This window comes from Geotrypetes seraphini, chromosome 8 (genome assembly GCF_902459505.1).
Source record: "Geotrypetes seraphini chromosome 8, aGeoSer1.1, whole genome shotgun sequence".
NCBI lineage: Eukaryota > Metazoa > Chordata > Amphibia > Gymnophiona > Dermophiidae > Geotrypetes > Geotrypetes seraphini.
The window spans coordinates 132,191,591-132,207,095 of record NC_047091.1 but is presented as its reverse complement, the minus strand read 5'-3'; the positions used below and the strand labels follow the sequence as shown (position 1 = coordinate 132,207,095).

The window sequence follows — 15,505 nt, the reverse complement described above, 5'->3', positions numbered from 1 at the left end:
TCCAAATTCAAAATCATACAATAAGTTTAAATACAGTACCGAATAAAGAGACTAGATGCAGTACAATAGTCTAAATGGTAACTTACATATTAATTGGAGATCTAAAGGTAATGAGTGTCTGAAAGATTTAGAACATCCGTGAGAGGGGTCTTAGTGGGGAGGGGACCGTTTTAGCCAATGAATTTAGCGAATAGGGTGGTTTTGATCGATTTGCAGAAAGTATTATAAGTCATGTTTGGTTCGTTTATGTGGTTTTTCAGCCAGGTTTGCTGTCTGTTCGCTTGGAACTGGAAGGTTCTGTCCAAGAAGGATTTGTATCTGCAACCTGTAATCTTTGGGTATGCAAAGATGTTTTTGTTTCTGGTCGTTCTTGTGGGGTTGTGTAGGGTGAAGTGAGTTTGTAGGTATGAAGGTGCTAGTCCCCAGGCTTGTTTGAAACAGGTGCAAGCGAATTTGAATAGAATTCGCGCTTCTATTGGAAGCCAGTGTAGCTTTTTATAGTAGGGGCTGATGTGATCGTTTTTTCTTAGTCCGAAAATTAGGCGAACGGCGGTGTTTTGTATTAATCTCAGTTTTATTATTGTTTTTTGTGGGATGCCTAGGTAGAAGAGCATTTGATGTGGATGTGGGTAGAGTTGCTCTTAATTCGGTGATTTTGTTTTGAAAGAAATTGGCTAGGGTTTGTGCTGATGGAGTTTGCTCAGTGTCCTTTTTCAGTATTTGTGTTGTATCGGTTAAGCACAGTTACTTACCGTAACAGGTGTTATCCAGGGACAGCAGGCAGATATTCTTAACGCATGGGTGACGTCACCGACGGAGCCCTCGGTACGGACCTTTTTAACTAGAAAGTTCTAGTTGGCCGCACCGCGCGTGCGCGAGTGCCTTCCCGCCCGACGGAGGAGTGCGTGGTCCCCAGTTAGGATAAGCCAGCTAAGAAGCCAACCCGGGGAGGAGGGTGGGACGTAAGAATATCTGCCTGCTGTCCCTGGATAACACCTGTTACGGTAAGTAACTGTGCTTTATCCCAGGACAAGCAGGCAGCATATTCTTAACGCATGGGTGACCTCCAAGCTAACAAAGAGGGAGGAGGGATGGTTGGCCATTAGGAAAATAAATTTTGTAACACAGATTGGCCGAAGTGTCCATCCCGTCTGGAGAAGGCATCCAGACAGTAGTGAGTAGTGAACGTGTGAACTGAGGACCAAGTGGCCGCCTTGCAGATTTCCTCGATGGGCGTGGAGCGGAGGAAAGCCACAGAAGCAGCCATAGCTCGGACTCTGTGTGCCGTGACAGCACCTTCCAGTGACAGACCGGCCCGAGCATAGCAGAACGCAATACAGGCAGCAAGCCAATTGGAAAGCGTTCGTTTGGAGACAGGATGACCCATACGGTTAGGGTCGAATGACAAAAAAAGCTGAGGAGAGGAGCGGTGAGCCCTGGTACGGTCAAGATAGTAGGCTAGGGCACGCTTACAATCCAGCGTGTGCAGCGCCTGTTCCCCAGGATGGGAATGGGGCTTAGGGAAAAAGACAGGCAACACAATGGACTGGTTGAGGTGAAAAGCTGAGACCACCTTAGGAAGAAATTTAGGATGGGTGCGCAGGACCACCTTGTCATGGTGAAAAACAGTGAAAGGTGGATCAGCGACCAGTGCATGCAGCTCACTAACCCTCCTGGCAGAGGTGATGGCAATCAGGAAAAGCACCTTCCAGGTAAGGAATTTGAGTGAAGTTGAGGCAAGAGGCTCAAAAGGAGGTTTCATGAGAGCTGATAAAACCACATTCAGGTCCCAGAAGACAGGAGGAGGCTTCAGAGGTGGTTTGACATTGAAGAGACCTCTCATGAACCGGGAAACCAGAGGATGAGCCGTGAGAGGTTTTCCGAGGATAGGCTCGTGAAATGCAGTGATGGCACTGAGGTGGACTCTGATGGAGGTAGATTTGAGACCAGCATTGGACAGGGAGAGCAAATAGTCCAGTACAGATTCCACCGCCAAAGAGGTGGGATCCTGATGATGCCGTAGACACCAGGAGGAGAACCTGGTCCACTTCTGATGGTAACATTGGAGGGTGGCCGGTTTCCTGGAGGCGTCCAAAATGAGACGGACAGGCTGAGATAGATTCTCTGGAGAGGTCAGCCCGAGAGAAACCAAGCTGTCAGGTGGAGCGAAGACAGATTGGGATGCAGTAGAGATTGATGCTGCTGTGTAAGTAGAGTAGGAAACACAGGAAGAGGAATGGGCTCCCTGGAGCTGAGTTGGAGCAGGAGGGAGAACCAGTGTTGTCGTGGCCACCGAGGGGCGATGAGAATCATGGTGGCCCTGTCCCTGCGGAGCTTGAACAAGGTCCGCAACATCAGAGGAAGTGGAGGGAAGGCATACAGGAACCGATCCTTCCAATCGAGCAGGAATGCATCTGGTGCCAGACGATGAGGAGAGAAGAGTCTTGAACAGAATTGGGGCAGCTGATGATTGTGAGGTGCTGCAAAGAGGTCCACCTGCGGAGTGCCCCATCGAGCAAAGATGGAGTGGAGTGTTGGAGGATCCAGTGTCCACTCGTGAGGTTGAAGTATGCGGCTGAGATTGTCGGCCAGGGAGTTCTGTTCGCCCTGGATATAGACCGCCTTGAGGAAAAGATTGCGGGCCGTGGCCCAGGTCCAGATGCGTAGGGCCTCGAGGCAAAGGAGGCGAGATCCGGTGCCGCCTTGTTTGTTTATGTAGTACATGGCGACTTGATTGTCTGTGCACAGGAGAAGAACCTGAGGGCAGAGAAGATGCTGGAACGCTTTGAGAGCGTAGAACATGGCTCTGAGTTCCAGGAAATTGATGTGATGCTGACGCTCTTGTGGGGTCCAAAGAGCCTGGGTGCGTAGATCCCCTAGATGGGCTCCCCACGCATAGGGGGAGGCATCTGTGGTGATGGTCATGGAGTGAGGGGGCAGATGAAAGAGTAGACCCCTGGAAAGATTTGAGGAGTTCAACCACCATTGGAGAGATTGCTGAAGAGATGATGTCACAGAGATGGGATGAGAAAGAAGATCCGTCGTTTGTGACCATTGGTTGGCGAGAGTCCATTGAGGTGTCCGGAGATGGAGACGTGCCAGAGGAAGGACATGAACTGTCGATGCCATGTGGCCCAGGAGGACCATCATTTGTCGGGCAGGAATGGTGGGATGCATGAGGACCTGACGACAGAGATGGAGCAGGGTCCACTGACGATCGGAGGGAAGAAAAGCCCTCATTAGAGTGGTGTCCAGAACAGCTCCGATGAATTGAAGTCGCTGGGTGGGAAGCAGATGCGACTTGGGGTAGTTGATCTCGAACCCCAAGAGATGGAGGAGAGAGATGGTGTGATGAGTAGCCTGTAGCACAAGTTGAGGCGAAGGTGCTTTCACCAACCAATCGTCCAAGTAGGGGAACACTTGGAGGTTGTGAGACCTGAGGAAGGCCGCTACCACTATCAGGCACTTGGTGAATACCCTGGGAGATGAGGCGAGGCCAAAGGGAAGCACCTTGTACTGATAGTGATGGTGGTGTACCTGGAAACGCAGGTAGCGGCGAGAAGTCTGATTGATGGAGATGTGAGTGTAGGCCTCCTTGAGGTCCAGGGAACATAGCCAGTCGTGTTGAGAGAGAAGAGGGTAGAGCGTGGCAAGGGAAAGCATTCTGAACTTCTCCTTGACGAGGTGTTTGTTGAGGTCCCTGAGATCGAGAATGGGACGGAGGTCCCCCGTCTTTTTGGGTACCAGGAAGTAGCGGGAGTAGAATCCCTGACCCCTTTGTTCTGGAGGTACCTCTTCGATGGCATTGAGAAGAAGGAGGGATTGAACCTCCCTCAGGAGGAGGGGGATTTGAGATGAATGAGAAGCAGACTCTACGGGAGGGTTGTCCGGTGGAAGAGTCTGGAAGTTGAGAGAGTAGCCGTGGTGGATGATGTTGAGGACCCACTGGTCCGATGTGATGACCTCCCAACGGCTGGAGAAAATGGTGAGACGACCTCCGATTGGTTGTGGAAGAGGTAGCGAAGGTGGAAGACTGGCTATGCCCTGGAGAGAAGAGTCAAAAGGGCTGAGACGGCTTAGCAGAAGGCAGAGGCTTGTTAGGTTGAGTGGATTGAGAACGTGCCTGCGCCTGTTGATGTTGCTGCCGTGGCCGCCGAGACTGTTGGGAAGGTGGATTGAGTGGTCTGGCTGAGAATCTGCGCTGGTATGAGGTTTGAGGCCTGTAAGGACGTGTAGGCGGAGCCTTCTTTTTTGGTTTAATCAGGGTGTCCCACCTAGTTTCATGCGCAGAGAGTTTCTGGGTGGTGGAATCCAGGGACTCTCCAAACAGTTCATCCCCAAGACAAGGGGCGTTGGCTAGACGATCTTGGTGATTAATGTCCAAGTCTGAGACTCTCAGCCAGGCCAGGCGGCGCATGGCTACAGCCATGGCAGAGGCACGGGAGGTAAGCTCGAAGGAATCATATATCGAGCGGACCAGAAACTTTCTCAATTGGAGGAGACCAGAGATTTGTTGCTGAAAGAGTGGGATCTTCCTCTCTGGGAGATACTTCTGGAGGGCTGACAACTGCTGGACCAAGTGTTTCATGTAGAATGAAAAATGGAAGGAATAGTTGTTCGCTCTGTTGGCCAACATGGCATTCTGATAGAGCCTCTTGCCAAACTTGTCCATGGTTTTACCCTCTCTGCCAGGAGGGGTGGAGGCATAGACACTGGAGCCCTGAGTCTTCTTTAAGGTGGATTCAACCAGGAGGGACTCATGGGGAAGTTGTGACTTATCGAATCCTGGAATAGGGATAACCCTATAAAGGTTATCTAACTTGCGTGGGGCCCCAGGTACTGTAAGGGGGTTTTCCCAATTTTTATAGAAAGTCTCCCGTAGGATGTCATGCACGGGTAGTTTAAGAAACTCCTTGGGAGGTTGCTCAAAATCCAGAGCCTCTAGAAAGGCTTGGGATTTCTTGGAGTCTGATTCCAGAGGGAGAGATAGGGCGGCAGACATCTCCCTGAGAAACTTTGAGAAGGAGGATTGCTCAGGCCTGGAGGTGGCATCAGGAGCTGAGGGATCCTCATCAGAGGAGGAGAGATCTTCCTCGGTACCGGGGGGAGACTCTTCCCACAAGTCTGGGTCCCGGACCTCTGGGTGTGCATGACGCGACACCGGGGTGGAAGGGTCGGTATGGTGAGTCTTGGACAAAGATTTCCCAGAGCGTACCGAAACGGTACCGGGGGAAGAGGACCGGTGTCGGTCCCGGTCCCGGGAAGAATGGTGCTCCGCTCGGTCCCGAGGAGGATCCGCAGTGGCATGTTGGGCCGAGAGAATCGGCATGGAGGTATTAATAGGTACCGATGGGGTGGACACCGGTGGCTCGGTACGGGGCTCGGGCCGGTCTGGTACCGGAAGGAGCGGTGCCAGGATAGTAGGCAACAGTTGCTCGAGCTGACGTTTCAGCTGGTCTTGCAGTTGACCCTGGAGGATGGCCGCAATTCGGTCATCCAGGGGAGGCACCGGAACCGCTTTCTTTTTCTTCGGTTCCTTAGGTGCCGCTCTACGTCCCGGCGATGAGGAGGCCGATGATGAGGCACTCACCGAAATCGGGACGGAGCGCTTTCGGGCTCGGCTCGAGGCCGGCAGGGTCGGTGTCGCCACTGTGGCTGGTGGGCGCTCGAGGGAAGGGGTAGGCTTCTTAGCCGGCTTACCTTGCGCCAGCGGCACCGATGTGGGGTCGGGCGTCGTCGAAGCAGACGGTGCCGATTTCTGTGGTACCGCTGTCGAAGTCGAGGATTCCATGGTCGACCCGGTGCCGAACAACAGATCTTGTTGGATTTTTCGGTTTTTAAGCGTCCGCTTTTTAAGAGTGGCACAGCGGGTGCAGGAGTCCGCCCGATGCTCTGGCCCCAAGCACTGTAAACACCAATTGTGTGGGTCAGTGAGGGAGATCGGGCGTGCACACCGCTGGCACTTCTTGAAACCGACCTGCGGGGGCATGAAGGGGAAAACAGCCTCCGCAAAATCGAATCCCGAGGCCTGGATAATGGCAACAGGCCCCGCCGGGGCAAAACGAAAAAAGATAGAAAAAATCAAAGTTTTGTTGTTTTTTTTTTTTGCAAACTAAAAGAAAAGAAACCCGAAGGTGAATACAAAGAAAATAAGAAAAAATTCGCGAGCGGGAAGGCAAAAAAGTGAGTTCAACGGCCGTTGAAAAAACACACGCGTCTTCTTCGCTCCGAGGAAACGAAGAAACTGGGGACCACGCACTCCTCCGTCGGGCGGGAAGGCACTCGCGCACGCGCGGTGCGGCCAACTAGAACTTTCTAGTTAAAAAGGTCCGCACCGAGGGCTCCGTCGGTGACGTCACCCATGCGTTAAGAATATGCTGCCTGCTTGTCCTGGGATAATAGTTTTTACTAGTTTGAATAATTCTTTGCTGTTTATTTTTGACGTACCGATTTTATTTGCATAATGCTTAGTGCGTTTTTCTTTGATCAGATTTTTGTATATTTTCATTTTTTGTTTCCAGTTTGTCTTGTCTGAGTCATTGTTTGTTTTTTGCCAGATTCTCTCCAATTTTCTTAGTTCCTGTTTGGTGGTTAGAAGTTCAGTCAAACCATTCGTTTGGTGGTCTATTTTTCTTTTTGTATGTTTTATATGGTGCTATTAGGTCTAAGAGTTCTTTGCTGTAGATTTCCCATGATGCGGGGAAGTCTTGAATTTCATTGTTTATGGGTTGTAACTCGTAATGGGTCCAGAATTCGGTTGGGTTAATAGTGCCACGGGTGGTTACTGTGTTCAAATTTGCGTTTTTGATGTGTATTCTGTTTCTGCCAATGTAGATTTAACTTGCCAATGAAATGGTCTGACCAGATACATTTTTCCCAGGGACCTGAGTGGTATTGTATTTTGGGGGTTAGTATTTCTTTGTGGGAGAAGGCGTACTTCATCAATAAGGTAGGGAGGGGTTGGGCAACGGTGGGAGGGAGTGGGCATCTCTCCCACCGCAGGGTGGGGGTGAGTGGGTAGTAGTGTGTGTGGGATTGTGCAGTGTGAGGGAGTGGGCCTCTCCCCCACCATAGGATGGGGGTGTGTGGGTTGTAGTGGGGGGGGGGGGGGATTGTGCAGTGCAAGGGAGTGGGCATCTCCCCCACCGCAGGGTAGGGGTGGGTGGGTAGTAGTGTCAGGGGATTGTGCAGTGTGAGGGAGTGGGCATCTCCCCCACCGTAGGGTGGGTGGGTAGTAGTGTCGGAGGATTGTGAGACACTTCAGGCCATAAAGGACCTTTCCCATGGTAAGGCACCAGGATTGGATGGGTGCACCAACAGATTTTATAAAAGTTTTACCAAATATCTGTCACCGGTATTAACTAGTGTTTAACTATATAAATGATCAGACCAAACTCCCCTAGTCTTGGAGACTGGTTGTAGTGACCCTTATTCTTAAACCTGGAAAAGACACCCATCAATGTGCTTTGTACAAACCAATATCATTACTAGGGACAGGCTAAGATTTTTACAAAAATACTGGCAGCTAGGCTCCAAGTGGTGATCCCTTATTTGGTAAATGAAGATAAAACAGGCTTTATATAGGGAAGACAGATCTTTGATAATATTCGTCGGGCTTTACACCTTATTTGTGAGTCTCAGAAGGTTAAAATACTGGCATGGATACTTTGCAGATGCTGAAAAAGCCTTTGATAAAGAGTGTCCTGGCTTTTTCTCTTTGCAATACTTAAGCGTATGGGAATACCTGATGATATATGGCCTGGGATGCCTCTTTGTACCACCATCTCCTAGCTAAACATTAATAGAATGTATTCTGAACTTGTTGAGCTGTAGAGGCACAAGACAGGGATGTGCCCTATCACAGTTATTGTTTGCTGTGTCGACAGAACCTTTAGACCAGATGATTCGGTTACATCAAGGAATTCAAGCTATAATTTGTGAAGGTACCATACAAAGTACTACTTTTTGCACATGATCTATTGACTCCAACTTATCCCAAAACTCCTTAACTAATGTGATTGAGACTCTGGGCATACATGGAAGTCTCAGGATTTAAGGTCAACATGACTAAATCTGAGATTCTAAATCTATAAATCCCCTCCCAAGAGGCAAACTTATTACAAAAGTGGTGCTCTTAAATACTTGGACATTTCGCTGTCCAATGACAGACAAGTATCATACGTATAGTCTCTCCCAGAAATCAGAAAAATTATTTAAGGATATGGAGCAGTGGGAGGGACTCAATCTTTCCTGATTGGTATCATTAAACAAAAGAGTGTTTGTTTCATACATGTGTACATTTTGGATTATATGTACATGTTTGTACACAGCAGCCACCTACATTTTTAGCCATATTGATTGTTTTTTTGTTATCAAGAACTTTGGTTCCACAGTTCCTTTTTTTGTTTTGGATCTTCATCTTCTCTGCAGAAGTTTTGGCGGTGTTTTTTTGTTGTGGATTTCTCAAGCATTATTAATACTACAAGAGAACTACTGTGTATGAGTTCAAAGTACTTCTAACTCATATACAGTAGTTCTCTTGTAGTACTGGTTCTATGCACAGAATTTAGAAAGCAATAGAGGGCTATTATCAAAAAGGTGCTAACACTATAGTTAAACGATAGCTAGTCTAGTAGTTAGAGCAGCAGGCTGCAACCAGAGAAACAAGGGTTCAAATCCCAGACTTGTTCCTTATGATCTTGGGTGAAAACACAACCCTATACTGCTTTGGATAAAAAATTAAGACCGTAAGCCTTCCAGAGGTAGGGAATTACCATATATACTCAAATACAAGTCCGAGTGTAAGCTGAGTTAAGAGTTTTCCCTCAAATAAAGGGTAGAAAACTTAACTTGAGTATAAGCCGAGGGCTTTAAGTATACTATTCCTCCCCTACAGTGAGCTGCATTTCTCTCTCCCCTTCCCCCTTGATATGCAGCATTTCTGCCTTCTTCCCACAATGCCTGCCTTGCCTGAACTCGCTCCCCTCCCCTCACCGTTCAGTTGAATAGCCTTGGATGGGCCAAGGCCTCATCAATAGCAGCACACCTCTGATGTAGCTGGCAGGGATCCCCAGGCCTGCCAGCTAAAAACTTCCAACATCTCTCCTTCCCTCATTCCTGCATCTCCACCCTCCAAAACAAACAGTGACCACTACTTCATGATCCTTCCCTTCCCCCTCACTGGACACCTAAATCTTCATCAGCAGTGTATTGATACGCTACTCATGCTGATCCCACAGCTCTTCCTTCTGACGCACAGCTCTTCCTATTAGGCACAGTGTCAGAAAAAAGGACCGTGGAGATTGATAATGCTGCTCACACTGTCATGCTACTGGCAAAGATTTAAAAGTTTAAAAGGTATGTGATGGTAGGCGGTCACTGCAGGTGGGGGGAGGGGGGTTGGGGAGATGAGACGGGAAGACATGTGAAGTGCTGGTACCTGCAGCACTTAGCCTGTCTTTACTATAAGCAAGTGCCCCAATTTTTGGACCCCAAAATATCAGCTTATAGTTAAGTATATATGGTATATAACATACCTGAATGTAACTCACTTTGAGCACCTTACAAATAAATTCAGATATACAAGTTGCAATGCTTCTCCAGGAATACAAGTTACAATGCTTCTTTTATTTAAAATTTGATTAAACTCTAATGGCATATAATATTCCAAGCTATGTGTGTGTGGGTGCGTAGTGTTACCTTCCTACATTAATTCTAACAAAATAACTTGCAGTACAGACAACAAATTACCTCCAATGCCAGAGCAGTCTTGTCATAAGCACACGGTACTCTCTTCTGAATAGCCTTGGCATAGACAGGTCCATTCTGTATTGATGGAAGAGGGCTGACTACAGCTCCAGGTGTGCTGGATAACGTGGGCAAGGGATTAGGTGTTTGTGGCTGAGCGTAGGCATGGGCAGGCTCTGGAATTCCATAGCTATTAGAATTCCTACTCCCAGGCTTAGAGGATCTAATTAGCTTTTCCACATAAGGGACAGGAATCATCCCAACACGGCCATCCTTGTTCCGGGCGCTCCACCACTGTTCCTCTGGCTTTTCCACAATTACCAATATCTCACCCTTCTTAAATGCCAGGTCCTCGGCATCATTTCCATGGAAGTCATACAAAGTTCGAACATACTCCACATTTTCTTCTGAAGCTGGCGTGTTGGGGATGGTCCCACATCCCATTGGTAGGCTTGGATACCTAAACAGAAAATCGTTCACTCACTAGTAATCAACAAACATTTGGGGACCTATTTACTAAAGGAGGGATTCTCTAAACTGAGTTTCAAGGCGCCTAAAAAAAAAAAAAAAATCAGCACTTTAGGCCGCAACTGTGGGTGTAACATTAGGTGGCCTAAAGCGCATATGGATTTGTGCATATGGATTCACATCATAGGTAGGTGCCATTTCTGGTGCCTACCTTTGCCAGAGGCAGAATTCTGTACCCGTTGCGTGATTGACACGCAATCGGCGGCTGCCAACTTCAGTTACAGAATCCAGGCATAATGTTTCCACCCATTTTAGGTCTATGGAAAATGCTCAGTAAACAGATTTCATTCAGAAACAGTAATACGAACAGTTGGACTAGATTAAAAAACAGTATTCATGAGATCAAACTGAAAATAAGTTCCGTCACTGTTATCTAGGGAATATATTAAGATAGCCAGCTGTCATGACTGTACATAATTATACCACATCAATAGAGAAGAAACTCTTAGCTATACCATCTACAGAGAAAGCTATTGTTTGATTATAACCTAAAAACTGAATTTATTCATCACACCTAATTTACCCAAGACAGTGTACAACAAGAATAAATTGAACATAGGTAACAATTGCAGCAGTTAAAAGACAAAAATATCAAATAGCATAGTAATGCTACTTAAACTGCCAACAAAATATGTAACAGAAAACCAGGGTGCAAGCAAAGGCTGAACACACAGATAGGAGTAACAGGAGTTAGGAAATAACAGGACCAATTTAAAGAATTATGCATGTAAAGTCAGAAAGGTTTATGAAAATCTCAGCTAGGTCAGGAGCAGGTAAGCAAATCCTGCTACAGTATAAGCAATCTGTATTAGTTCCTGTGTCTCTGACTACCAGGTTAACTGGTTCTACCACTAAAGGCTTGAGTGAGATGAGCCAAGTTTTCACCTGCTTCCCGAAGAGGAAATATTCTTGCCTTAAGCGAAGACTTTCAATGAGTGCATTCCAGAGAAGGCTAGCTGGTAGGTGCCACATCATGCGATATCTTTTGGGTATAAAGGCAAGCAATTTCTAACGGATCAAACTCAAAATGATATGCAGTAGGAAATCCGTTAAGCTATTCCCCATAATCTATCTACCGGTATATCAAATGAAGATAAGCCATTTGGCCCTGAGGATACTTAGGCTGAGAAGGGGATAGTAATAGGCCCTCTCCTTTGACTGTACTGTATTTAAGTTTAAAAATGTCAGTTAATTGGCCTGAAATAAGGGTCGATGTAGCATGAAATCTGATTTCAGTCCAGCTGCTCATGTCAGAGACCACGTTCTCCTATGCAGGCACAGAATTTGATATCAGCCTATATTCAGCCAGACAATCTTAAGAGCACAGAAACAAGTTTCCCTTATTTCAAACTCATTCTACTGAAGAGCAGTAATTAATATATTAGTCTCCACACTGACAAATCTAACTTAAAATATTACAGCAGATTTAATTCTGCAACTTCACTGCAGAAAACTGTTTTGCTTCAAAGATTCTTTAAAAAAAAAAAAACAACAACTTTTCGTCAGACAACTGTAGCAGTTTTAAAAAGTACTAACAATTCAAATGACCTAAGAGCAAAAGCTTCTAGGGAATATAGTTTTACATTGACCATTACTTTACTCTTTTATAGAGAATCAGATCAAACATTTTCCAGTACAACAGAACAGTAGAGAAAATATTTAATATATGGCTGGAAAACAGAAGAGTGAAATATCAGTAAAAGAATTTGGCTTTTTTTGTGTATGTAATGTTCTTGTATGTTGGTTTTATTTGTTCAGTTCCCCCCTCCCCCATTTCTCCTTCCTCCTCTCATCAGCCATTCCATTTGGACTAGCAAAAGTTTTTATTCAGCTCTGGGCAGTAACAGGAACTAAATAAATCTTTGTCCAACCCTACTACATCATGTGAAAGCAACCTATCTAATAAATATCCTTTTGGGTAACACCCAAAATATCACTAAAATCCAGTGTTTAGAGAACTAATCTTTCCAGTCTCAGGCACTTAACTCTCCATTGCCTCAGGTGCAAATTTAAATTATAAGCCCTCCTGGCACAGAAAAATACATATCGTGTTCAAATGTACCTAGTAAACGAAAAAGCATGTAAGTCAGGATAGTTACATTGGTGGTTTGTTTTTTACTGCAAAGATTAAGGTAGTGTCTCAAACTTTTTTAGCTCCAGGACACTAAACTGAGCAAATGTGTTTTTTTTGCTGCATATTATAATTAAAATTATAAAATTGCAAAACCAACAAAATATAAAATTTGAGTATTATTTATTTAAAATTCTTTAAGCTGTGTATGGATAATTGTAACAACTGTGAAAATAGATGGAATAGAATTTCTAATAAACGTGATGAATGTGCTTGTTTTTGAGTGTAAATTAATTCAAAATGTGGCTCCATAGTCTACGAGCAAACAAGCATTTCATCATCATTCTTTTTCTCAATTTAATTTGTCAGAGTTGAAAATCCAAGTTCGCAAAGATAAGATCCAAACAGTAACAAAGCCTTGACAGTAACAAAGCCTTGATGGCTTTGTTGCTCAAGTTAGGATAACTACTGCATAAAATATTTTTTTTAAAAATTACTTGCTGTTAGTTTTCAAGGATCAATCACATCAAAGAATGCTTGTCTGGGTAGTTGTATCCCTATGTACACAAAAGTTCATAACACTGACAAGACTTTTGCGTAAGCGACATACATACCATTTATTCTAGTCTATACTTATGAAGGGAATTTTAAAAATAAAGAAGAATTCTGGAATCTCTCATGACACTCGGAATCTCTTCAGGGCACATAGTTTGAGAGACCCTGGGTTAGGGGAAAGGAGACATGATTTGATATAAAGTACTACGTTTCCTTTGTTACTTACCATCAAAGCAGTTTACATATTACTAGTACTGAACTGAGTTTGTACCCGAGGCAATGAAAGGTTAAGTGACTTGCCCAGCGTCACAGGGCGATGCAGTGGGGATCGAACTCCCTTCTCTTGGTTCTCAGGTCACTGCACTAACCAACTGGCTTCTCTTACTGCAAGGTTATCTTCATTTAATCTTAATGCTATATATTAAAGGTTGGCCAATTCTCCTAACCTTTAGTTAGCATATTTATAGCAATAAAATATGTTTACCTTGTTATTAGAAACCAAAAGGAATTCGCCTACATTCTCTGAAAATAGTAATAGTAAGCAAAGATCAGTTACATTAATAATTTTCCATGAACAGAAAGCGGAGTCCGCCCCCCTTAACTGTAGCATTAGAGCGGAAGGCAAGAGCTCAACCTCGAGCAAAAGCAGCAACAGCTCGTACCTGGGCGCCGGCTCGATCAGGGTAGTAGTGTCCAAGTAATGGATCTTGTAGAACTCGAGCAAGGCCGGCAAGTTATCGAACTCTTGGTCGCCGATCTTGAACTTACGGTTGGGCAGCGAGTTGATGATGTAGTGGGAGACCCGGGAGTTCTCGAACACGGACAGCACATAGTCCCCGGGGCAGGTAGACGAATCCCGCACTAGGAAGACGCCATGACGCTGCCCCTGCAATCGCGACTGAGCCTCCTGGCGGGACACGGGCCCGAAGTACCAGCTCGATCGGTCCGACGAGTCGAAGCGGGCGGAGGACATTTTCTGGGCGGGGCCGCTTATTCGGGAAGAGAGGCGGGCAGAGGGAGGAGGGAAGGCGAGCGGGGCCGCAGCCGTCGCCACTCTCACAAACTCGACGCGCTCTTTTTACGGCCGGCACCTGCTTCACGTCCCATCCTCCAGGGCACCGGGACTACCTGGCACGTTCATGCAACGTATAACCGCAATAACCGACCCTCCTCACTCCACAGCGCAACAAAAATGGCGGCGCAGCCCAAGGGGCGCACGTCAGAAGTCGCCTGCGCTACGTCTCGAACGTCTTCACCCCGGGCCAACCAGGGCGCCCAGCTGCCAGTAAATCCCTCCCCATTCTCCCAGCAGCACCCGAAGCGCAATCGCACACCAATACTTGGAAATCATTGCTCGACAGTCCATGCCGAGCTCACAATTTAGCCAATCAAGTTGCGGCGTAAGAGCGCTCGCCCGGTTGAATGAGACCTAGCACCCCCCCCCCCCCAGACCGCTCATTGCAACCAGCCCTATACAAAATGTTATTTTAACATTCAAATTAGCGCTTTGACCTGCAGCATATCATGCATATAGATTAAAGCGGGAAAGAGCTCATTGCATGTGCTTAATAAAGTGCTGAGGGGTTCACTGGTCCGCATGCATTTATTCAGATGCACCTTTTCATTATTATTTTGCCTAACGACCTTTAATTTATAGAAACCTATATCTAAGAATGTTTTTTTTGTACATTTCATTAAAAAACCAGAGATACAGGGGCTCATTTTCAAAGCACTTTGACAAACCACCATAGGTTTCTATGGTACTTTGAGTATCTAACCTCCTCCCTCCTTTTACAAAGCAGTGCTAGCGCCTGCTGTTGCGGTAACTGCTCCAAAGCTCATAGAGATTTAGGGCTCCTTTTATTAAGCTGCCATAGCGGTTTTAGCGTGCGCTGAATTGCCGCATTGAGCTGGTGTTAGTAACTGCCTAGCGCGGTTTAGCATGCGCTAAAAATGCTGTGGCAGCTTAGTAAAAGGAGCCCTTAAAGGGTTTCGGGGCTTTTTGCCACACGGCAGCAGCTAGCACAGCTTTGTTAAATAGGCCCCATATCATTCAAAGTGAGGGGGGGGGGAACAAATTTACAACGTTTATTTTCTATTTCACAATCTCTGTCAGCATGTATTACTTTTTTTGGTATCTTTTCTCCTTTACAAAGCTGTTCTAGCTTTTAGAACGGCCACTGTGGTAACAGCTCCTATGCTCACAGAATTCCTAGACATTGCTACAACTTTGTAAAAAAAAAAAAAAAAAAAAGGGGGGGGGTATAAAATCTTTGTTAAATACAAATAAATGTGCTATTATGGATTAAGAACTGGTTTAAATGGTCAATATTCTCAATGGAGAAGGGTAAATAGTGGGGTTCCCCAAGAGTCAACTGGGTCTACTGCTTTTTAACATATCTATCAATGATCTAGAGATGGGAATAACTAGGGAGATAATTCAATTTTCTGATGACACAAAGTTGTTAAATCACAAGAGGACTATGAAAAATTGCAAGAGGACCTATGGCAGATTATGTTTAATGTGAGCAAATGCAAAGTGATGTATGTGGAAAAGAGGAACCCAAACTATAGCTTCATGATGCAGGGTTCCACAGTTAGGAG

The 15,505-nt window shown here is 45.9% G+C and overlaps 1 protein-coding gene across 1 annotated transcript in view; it reads right to left on the bottom strand.

Moving 5' to 3' along the window:
• CRKL (CRK like proto-oncogene, adaptor protein) overlaps window positions 1-14,190 on the bottom strand; it is a 30,549-nt gene extending 16,359 nt beyond the window's left edge. The window contains exons 1-2 of the mRNA XM_033956509.1: window positions 13,564-14,190; window positions 9,751-10,207 (exon numbers count right to left, since the gene is read on the bottom strand). Of these exons, the coding sequence (XP_033812400.1) occupies window positions 9,751-10,207; window positions 13,564-13,874 (768 nt within the window). The 5' untranslated portion in view covers window positions 13,875-14,190. The remainder of the gene's footprint in view (window positions 1-9,750; window positions 10,208-13,563) is intronic.
• Window positions 14,191-15,505: the final 1,315 nt, after the last annotated feature.